The 9,428-nt window shown below is 43.6% G+C and overlaps 1 protein-coding gene across 3 annotated transcripts in view; it reads right to left on the bottom strand.

Moving 5' to 3' along the window:
- Nucleotides 1-2,112: 2,112 nt before the first annotated feature.
- COL7A1 (collagen type VII alpha 1 chain) overlaps nucleotides 2,113-9,428 on the bottom strand; it is a 299,769-nt gene continuing 292,453 nt past the window's right edge. For 2 of the 3 annotated variants that reach the window (XM_089684078.1, XM_089684079.1), the window contains exons 112-116: nucleotides 7,911-8,027; nucleotides 7,571-7,648; nucleotides 5,916-5,969; nucleotides 5,632-5,680; nucleotides 2,113-2,268 (exon numbers count right to left, since the gene is read on the bottom strand). In XM_089684078.1, the coding sequence (XP_089540204.1) occupies nucleotides 2,246-2,268; nucleotides 5,632-5,680; nucleotides 5,916-5,969; nucleotides 7,571-7,648; nucleotides 7,911-8,027 (321 nt within the window). In that variant the 3' untranslated portion in view covers nucleotides 2,113-2,245. The remainder of the gene's footprint in view (nucleotides 2,269-5,631; nucleotides 5,681-5,915; nucleotides 5,970-7,570; nucleotides 7,649-7,910; nucleotides 8,028-9,428) is intronic. The other variant, XM_089684077.1, reaches the window with a different exon arrangement.

Raw genomic sequence — 9,428 nt, 5'->3', positions numbered from 1 at the left:
ATTTGGAAATTTGGGCACTGCCCGAGGGCGTGGGGTCAGTAGGGGGCCCCATGAGATGCCCCTGGTACCTTTTTCATAGGCTTTTTTGAGTTTGGGCAAGGACACAGGGGCCCCATGATCCCCTATTGCCCGAAGGCCCCATGAGTTGTCAGTCCGCCCCTGGGATAGTCCACAGCTGTGAGATCATGTGGACTATCTGGCAACTGAGGTTTTCGGAGCTCCTGCGGCTTGTCTTGCACCCCGAAACAGATGGGAACCCTAAGCCCAAACATGGGATCAAGATACTGGAGGTGAGCCATTTTGTGCGGACTTCATTTTACCAAGACTGTGGACTGGTTGCCTTTATTTTCCTGAAGAAAGCATTCTGTGTTTGCTTGTTTCTATAACACCAATAAAGACTATTTCCTTTTACTGGTGATCTCAGGCCCTCCGTATTACAATAGGCTAACCACTAAGACTTTACAGGGTGTGTTTAGAAAAAAAATTTGCAAAGCTATTTGCCCTGTAAAACTTCATGTACATTTGTTCTGTGCGAATTGCGGCAAATCACAGGTTACTAGGCTAATTTCCCTCCAGGTCAAATGTTCTTCATTGTGGGGATCAGGATAATACTGCATTACAGCCACTAGATGGAACCGATGATCACACAAAATACTTATTTACTAGCATTTCCAGTAGGAGAGCTAATCATCATTGGCAGCCTCCATATTTTCTCAGTAAAGGGAGTAAAGCTGGCCATATATAACTTGACCAAAATTTGAGTTGTGGGTGACCTTGTTGGCACCACCAGACTTGACAAAGTCCGACTGAAATATCAAAGGAAGCAGGTGGAAGACTGTTGGCTGAACAGTGGCTAGAACCAATCAGATGCAGCCACTGATTCCTTCATCCATGCTATTTAGTTGTATATGGCTAAACCTCCCAGTCACCTCCACACTGCCTGTTTTAACCCCTAGAACCCCACACCACCACACTGTAACCGCATACAATGCAGCTGAATGGGTCGCATTTGGCAGCGGCATGTGTATACCTCAATTTGCTGCTTTTGCAGCTTAACCCCCCTGGCGGTATTCCCGAGTGTAGCTCGGGGTGAAGTTTCAGTACCACAAGCGGTAACCCCGAACTACACTCCGGCTTACCATGCGGCGCTGCTCTGGGATCCCTCGATCACTTACCTTGTCCTGCGCTCCCGCGATGTCCCTCCTGCAGTGTCCCCGGCAATCTCCTCCGGCAGATGCCGGCACCTGTCTTCCGTTCCCTGCAAGCGTCGGGACGTACGGGGGACGGAACGGCGGGAAATTTGAAAATGACAAAAAGTGACATTCACTAAATACACTAAAATCACATAGTATAACATTCCTGTATCAAACCATTTCACATACATTTTGTCCCGAGTGCTTTGTCCGGCGCCCTGCCTGCATTTTTACTGTTCTTTCTGCCTGGAAACTGAGAAACGTCCATGGCGTCCAAAAAGCGTCCCTTTACGTCAAAAGCGGTTTTAGACCGGCTAGAGATCAGCGATAGTAAATCAGAACCACTTGCAGAATTGAGTGATAATGATTCGTGGGGGAAATTCCTCATCAGACACTGAAAACAATTCTGCGACTTTGCTCAGCGATGTGCGAACTTGGCGCTCTATTTCACATTTCAGTGTTTTTGGTTTGATTATATTATTGAATTAAATTTATTATTATATTGTTATTTTTTATGATTATTTATTAAATTATAATTTATGATTTCGTGTTTCAAGTTTTATCATACCCGGGATGTTTACTAGACTCTTGTTCGGACAGATTTCAGTGAGTTATTCCTAAAAATTACAGGCCTACAATAAAAAAAAAACATATTTCCATGCAAAAAAATGTACCGCTTTGAGCACAGAAATATGGACATAAGCAGACCGCTAGGGAGGTTAAGAGGAAGCAGTTGGAGGCAGTAAAAATGCAGCTTAACCGCATGCTTTTATCGTCCCCCAACAGCAAGTGTAAACTAAGCCTAATAAGAGTCTCATTCCTAGGACAGCTGGTCAGTACCAACAGGGCTTTCAAAATAGTTGGACCCTTAATTCCGGGCCACTGCAGTGTGTCCAGGTTCACATTGTCCTACATGTTACTGTGAGTGTTTAATCATTGTAGAATTTTTGATACCTGCTAGATGACGACACCATACAGCGTCAATGGAAACGTGCGCACACACACACACACACACACACACACTCTCTCTCTCTCTTTTTACCAATCTGTATTCAAGAGAACTGACCTCCGCAAGCTGAAAAAGAAAAAAAATATATTGTTAGATCCTCTATACATCACACAGTCTACCAGTAAGCTATGTATATTGCAGCCTACCAGTCCTTGGATGTGATGGCTGCATTAGTTTTCCTTTCTAAGGCAAGGACTAGTAAGCTTCAACATATTTTTGCCTTTGGGTTAATATTTTTTGTTTTGTTTGGGGTTTCGATCTCCTTTAAAAGCGTATCTAAAGCATTTTTGATTAAGTAGGGAAAAGTTAAATGAGTAAAGAATAGTTGGTTCCTATCCCAAAAGACAGAACAGGAAGTGGCAGGAAATCTTTCCAAAGCAAGAGGCAATCCCTTAGACAGCCATCACCAGCACAGGGGTGCTCCTGGAAGGGTTCCCTTCTGTCCCTTTCCTGGTTGTAACTGTAAGATTATGGATTTCCCATCACCTTCTGTCCAAGTGCCAATAGTTACCAGCACAAACAACGTAGAGAATCTCTTTAGTAGGGACAATATATAATATATGTATATATGTGTGTGTGTGTGTATATATATATATATATATATATACTGTATATATATACTGTATATATATATATATATATGTGTGTGTGTGTATATATATATATATATATATATATATATATATATATATATATATATATATATATACACACACACACACGTACATAATAAATAATAATATTAATAATAAATAATGAATATTTACACTTTATAGCCAAAAGTATTGGCCCCGCCCTCCAAATCATGTGATTCAGGTGTTCCAACCCCCTCCATGGACACAGGTGTATACAATCAAGCCCCTAGGCATGCAGACGGCTTCTACAAACATTTGTGAAAGAATGGGTCGCTCTCAGGAGCTCAGTGACTCCAAGCGTGGTCCCGTGATAGGTGGTCACCTGTGCAATAAGTCCATCTGTGACATTTCCTGGCTACTAAATATTCCACGCTCAACTGTTAGTGGGATTATAACAAAGTGGAAGCAACTGGAAACATCAGCCACCAAGTGGTAGGCCACGTCACATGACAGAGCGGGGTCAGCGCATGCTGAAGCGCACAGTGCGCAGAGTCACCAACTGTCTGCAGAGTCAATAGCTAAAGACCTCCAAACTTGGTGTGGCCTTCAGATGAGCCCAACAACAGTGTGTAGAGAGCTTCATGGAATGGGTTTCCATGGCTGAACAGCTGCATCCAAGCCTTACATCACCAAGTGCAATGCAAAGCATTGGATGCAGTGGTGTAAAGCACGCCACCACTTGACTCTAGAGCAGGGGAGATGTGTTCTCTGGAGTGACCAAGCACGCTTCTCTCTCTGGCAATCCGATGGACGTGTCTGGGTTTGGCAGTTGCCAGGAGAACGGTACTTGCCTGACTGCATTGTGCCAAGTGTAAAGTTTGGTGGAGGGGGGATTATGGTGTGGGGTTGTATTTCAGGGGTCGGGCTTGGCCCCCTAGTTCCAGTGAAGGCATCAGCATACCAAGACATTTTGGACAATTTCATGCTCCCAACTTTGTGGGAAGAGTTTGGGGATGGCCCCTTCCTGTTCCAACATGACTGCCCACCAGTGCACAAAGCAAGGTCCATAAAGACATGGAGGAGCCAGTTTGGGGTGGAGGAACTTGACTGGCCTGCAGAGAGTCCTGACCTCAACCCCATAGAACACCTTTGGGATGAATTAGAGCGGAGACTGCGAGCCAGGCCTCCTCCCCCGACATCAGTGCCTGACCTGACAAATGTGCTTCTGGAAGAATGGTCCGACCTTCCCATAGACACCCTCCTAAACCTTGTGGACGGCCTTCCCAGAAGAGTTGAAGCTGTTATAAAGGGCGGGGCCAACTCAATATTGAACCCTACGGACTAAGACTGGGAGGCCATTAAAGTCCATGCGCGTGTAAAGCCAGGCGTCCCCAAACTTGTGGCAATATAGTGTATGTAGATTAAAAAAAACAAAGTTTTGGCTTTAGATACATCTTGACTATCTGATATGTATATACAGGGGTTGGACAAAAAGTGGAAAACACTACATGATTTGCTGGTGTGAAAGTGACGACATGTTTGGCATTGAAAGCGGAAGTGATGTAACACTTTTTTGCTTCCGCTGTGTGATGAGACACCTAACTAACAGGTGGGAAGCCTTTTGACATTCACTGCATGCGCTGATAGTAATACTGCTGCAAAAGTGACTGCAGAACTCAATCTCAGTCCTGCAGAAGTTGTTTTCTTATTCCAGGTCATAATCCTGCGCAATGTCCTTTTGTCCTTTTCGGTTAGTTGACCATGTCACCTGCGCCTATTCTTGCCAGACGTCGTTTTCCCGGAAACTGTAGATGCCGCCATAACCTTTGATACTGAACCTCAAATAAATTGGCAAGTTCAGTCACAGAGACACCAGCTAAGCTGCACCAACAATTTGCCCTCATTGAAGCTCAGTAAGCTCTGACATGACTCTGTATTACTAGCAGCACACACAGTAAATGACAAAAGCGAGGCTTCCCAACTGTTAGCTAGGTGTCTCATCACACAGCAGAAGCAAAACAATGTTGCATCACTTCCGCTTTCAACGCAAAACATGTCTTCACTTTCACACCTGCAAATCTTGTAGTGTTATCATTTTTGTCTAACCCCTGCATATATATCTATAGATAGAAAAAGAAAGTTTGTCACAAAATTCAGACTTCTCATGAAAATCACATGATACAGAGATTCCGTTATATGTGATCAGGATATCTTATTATTATTATACAGGATTTATATATTATTATTATTATACAGGATTTATATATTATTATTATTATACAGGATTTATATATTATTATTATACAGGATTTATATATTATTATTATTATACAGGATTTATATGGCGCCAACAGTTTGCTCAGCGCTTTACAATATAACGGGAGACAATACAGCAACAATACAGTTCAATACAAGAGGGATAGGAGGGCCCTGATCCTTGGAGCTTACAATCTAAGAGGGAGGGGCTAGTGGTACAAAAGGTAGTAACTGTGGGGGATAGACTGGTAGGAGGAGTAGAAGATTCCATTATTAGCTGAGGGCAGGATAGGCTTCCCTGAAGAGATAGGTTTCAGAGATCGCCTAAAAGTGAGCAGAGTAGGTGATAGTCTGATAAATTGGGGTAGAGAGTTCCATAGCATGGGGGAAGCTCTGGAGAAGTCCTGGTGATGAGCATGGAAGGAGGAGACAAGGGAGATAGAGAGCAGGAGGTCCTGGGAGGAGCGGAGAGTACGGTTTGGGTGATATTTGGAGACAAGATTGGTGATGTAATTTGGGGCAGAGTTATAAATGGCTTGAAGACAATACCTTTTTTTGGCAATTTTAAAAATCTCAGTATCTTGATAGTGACACTTACCACAATGCTGGCTCATCTCCTGCCTAACATAAGTTCGGATTTCCTCCTCCTGGTAACAGAAAGAACACATTACTGTGATATGTATTTGTGCTGCACAGGTGATGGAGAACAGATCACCCAATAAACCCAGAAAGGGTCAGCATAAGGCTCAGTAGACCCTTGTCTAGGGGCACCATGGATGACTCCCACCTTGAGCATGAAATATGAGAGTATGACATTTCGTTATCACCAAGTATTACTCAAATACTTCTACAGTTTAGAAATTCCAGCAGAAACAAACTCACCGTCATTCCTGGAGATCCTCTATCTCCTTTACTTCCATCTGGTCCCATCATACCCTAAATATAGCGAAGAAACACATGTTATAATGCAGTAGCAATAACAGTGGGATTTTATTGAAATCTGCAAAATGGTAAAGCACAGGTTTAACTCTTCAGGGGGGGTGTTGATCCCCCATAGAAAGACCACTGCTTCCACTCAGAGAGAGCAAGGGTCCTTCTCTGCAGGTGGTGTGTTGAACCCCCGTAGAGAGACCACTGCTTGCACTCAGAGAGAGCAAGGGTCCTTCTCTGCAGGTGGTGTGTTGAACCCCCGTAGAGAGACCACTGCTTCCACTCAAGAGAGAGCAAGGGTCCTTCTCTGCAGGTGGTGTGTTGAAACCCCGTAGAGAGACCACTGCTTCCACTCAAGAGAGAGCAAGGGTCCTTCTCTGCAGGTGGTGTGTTGAACCCCCGTAGAGAGACCACTGCTTCCACTCAGAGAGAGCAAGGGTCCTTCTCTGCAGGTGGTGTGTTGAAACCCCCTAGAAAGACCACTGCTTCCACTCAGAGAGAGCAAGGGTCCTTCTCTGCAGGTAGTGTGTTGAACCCCCGTAGAGAGACCACTGCTTCCACATAGAAAGAGCAAAGGTCCTTCTCTGCAGCTGGCAGGCTATTCTACTCTGGCTGTGGCTGCTTTCTAAAGAACATGAACTGAAAAACTTTGCACACCTTTTATTCTGATGCACCTGTAATATATATATATATATTGAGCTGATTTAAATTGAAGGTGCAAGTCAGCTTTAAACCAAACTGTAGTACTGAAATAGTTATAACCTCAGAAATGCTGATTATCACTGCCCAATTTTTACAACATCTGACACCGTAAGTAGGAGCAGGCAGCTACTTGGAGCTGAAGAAGAAGGTTGGGCATTATCCCTCTAAGCCTGCATGGCATAGACCCCCTTATGTTTAGTGCCAAGAAGATGCCCATTGTAACGGAACCGACCCAGATTGCACTTTGGTACTTCCGTTAGAATACCGCTTCCCCTTCCAAATACCAACAACAGACACCACAGCCGAACATACAAGACTAGACGACACCAGTCTCTCTGAACATGGAACTCTTTATTTGAAACTCTAACTGGCTTTTTTTTACACTCAGGGGGCAATCCCCCCTCCCTGCATAATGACACAGGGTGGGGAAATCTACATTTAGTAACAAGAGACACACAGGTATTCAAACTTCACACCAGCAGACAGTCCCATCAGGAGGGAAGGCTGCTGGAGACACCCCCCCCCCACTAAGCTAATATACATAAACACATACATCCTGTAATAGTTTGCTCCCAAGCAAGACACACAATAGAACAATGGGATGCAACCACATGGCTTTAAACAATCCACAACCCCCCACCCCAATATTAGGACGGATCACCCTGTACCCCTAACAGGCACAGGGTGACTTACACATAATAGAGATATGGGGAGCTGAGGCAGGGGTCTCCCCACCTCTCTAAAGTGAGCTGGGTTCCTTGGGCCCCCCAGCCAAAGTGACTCCCGTCACATCCATCCTTACTGAGAATTTACAGGGTTGTAAACATTGTGTGTAGAAATTTGAGAGCTAAAAAAAAATGTAGGTTTCTATTATAGAAAAGTTAAAAAAAAAACTACAGTCATACCTGCTCACCCCGTTCTCCTGGGATTCCCGGAATTCCACGTAGCCCTGTAACTGACTCTCCAGGAGGGCCTCTGTCACCCTAAGATATTTGAAAACAAACGTTGTAGTAAGTGATAAAATACAGTATAATGAGAAAATGTGTGCTAATGTTGAAAAAAATGTGCTCACTGAAAATACAACATGCTATACTTTTTTTTTAGCAGTTATTTAAATCAAAGGTTTCATAATTTTGGATGCATCTTAGATTTTCTTTCAATTTTAGAGGTGCAAAGGTTATTCCAGACCTAAAACAAATATATATGTAGAATTAAAATTACCTTCACTTATAAAAACATTCTCACCTTCTGTCCTTGCAGACCTTCAGGGCCTTTTGGACCACCAGGTCCTGGAGGACCCGGAGGTCCAGGAGTCCCATCAATGCCTCTTGTGCCAGGTGGACCGATTGGCCCTACAGGACCCTAAAAAACAGTTACAAAGATCATTTTAGCTCAGTGGGTTAAGGTATGAAACAAATTCCATTTTTTATTATAATAGAAATAAAGACAATTTAGAAAAGTGTCAGCAATATGGTCAAGAGTATCCAGACACCTGCCTGTCCAGCATCTTATTCTGAAATCAAGGCTATTACGAAGAATGTGGTCCCTCTTGTTACAATAATAATTTCTACTCTTCTGGGTTGCCTATCCATGAGATTCTGGAGCATTGTTCTTGGGATTGGCTCAGTGTAGCAACTAAAACAATGAGGTTGGCTCATATTATGAAGACAGTCTTTTTTTGTTACAATAATAGCTTCTGCTCCTCTGGGTTGCCTATCAATGAGACGTTGGATCATTGTTATCAGGATTTGCTCAGTTTAGCAAGTAGAACATTGGTGAGGCTGAGAACTGATGTTGGCTATTCATATAAGGTGGTCTTTCTTTGTTGTCTCTGCTCTTCCGGGAAGTCTTTCCATGAGATGCTGAAGCATTATTGATGGGATTTGCTCAGTTATCTAACTAGAACAGGGGTCTCCAAACTTACTAAGCAAAGGGACAGTTTACAGTCCTTCAGACCTTAGGAACGGGGAGTGGAAAATGCCTCATCTTTGGTATTATGGAAGGAATAGTGCCCTATCATTGGTGTCAGTGGGCAGAATAGTGCCCCCTTATTGTTGTAATTGAGAGAAATAGTGCCTCGTCATTGCTATTAGTGGAAGGAATAATTCCCCATCGTCGGTTTCACTGGAATGGATAGTGCCCCATCATTGGTGTCAATGGGTGGAATAGTGCCCCCTTATTGTTGTAATTGACAGAAATAGTGCCTTGTCATTGCTATTAGTGGAAGGAATAATTCCCCATCGTTGGTTTCAGTGGGAGGAATAGTGCCTCATCATTGCTATTAGTGGAAGGAATAATTCCCCATCATTGGTTTCAGTGGGAGGAATAACGCCCCCTTATTGTTGTAATTGAGAGAAATTGTGCCCCATCATTGCTATTAGTGGAAGGAATAATTCCCCATCGTTGGTTTCAGTGGGAGGAATAGTGCCTCATCATTGATATTAGTAGGAGGACTAATGCTATCATTGGTGTCAGTGGGAAAAATAGTGCCCCATCACTGTTGTCAGTGCCCCGTTGTTAGCGTCAGTGGGAGGAATAGTACCCTGTTGTTGGAGTCAGTGGATGTAATAGTGCCCCAAAGGCTGGATAGAGGCAATCAAAGGGCCACATCACACCACAGTTTGGAGACCACTGAACAAGAACATTTGTGAGGTTGGGACCTGATGTTAATAACATGAAGACGGTCTTTCTTTGTTGCCATAACTGCTTCTCTGAAGATTTTCTATGACATGTTGGAGCAATATTGGTGGGATTTACTTAGTT

The sequence above is a fragment of the Staurois parvus genome, unplaced genomic scaffold, assembly GCF_062004578.1.
Source record: "Staurois parvus isolate SC_StPar_1 unplaced genomic scaffold, SC_StPar_1.0 ptg000335l, whole genome shotgun sequence".
Lineage (NCBI taxonomy): Eukaryota > Metazoa > Chordata > Amphibia > Anura > Ranidae > Staurois > Staurois parvus.
Note: the sequence above shows the minus strand (reverse complement) of the source record. Positions and strands in the feature narration are given on the sequence as shown.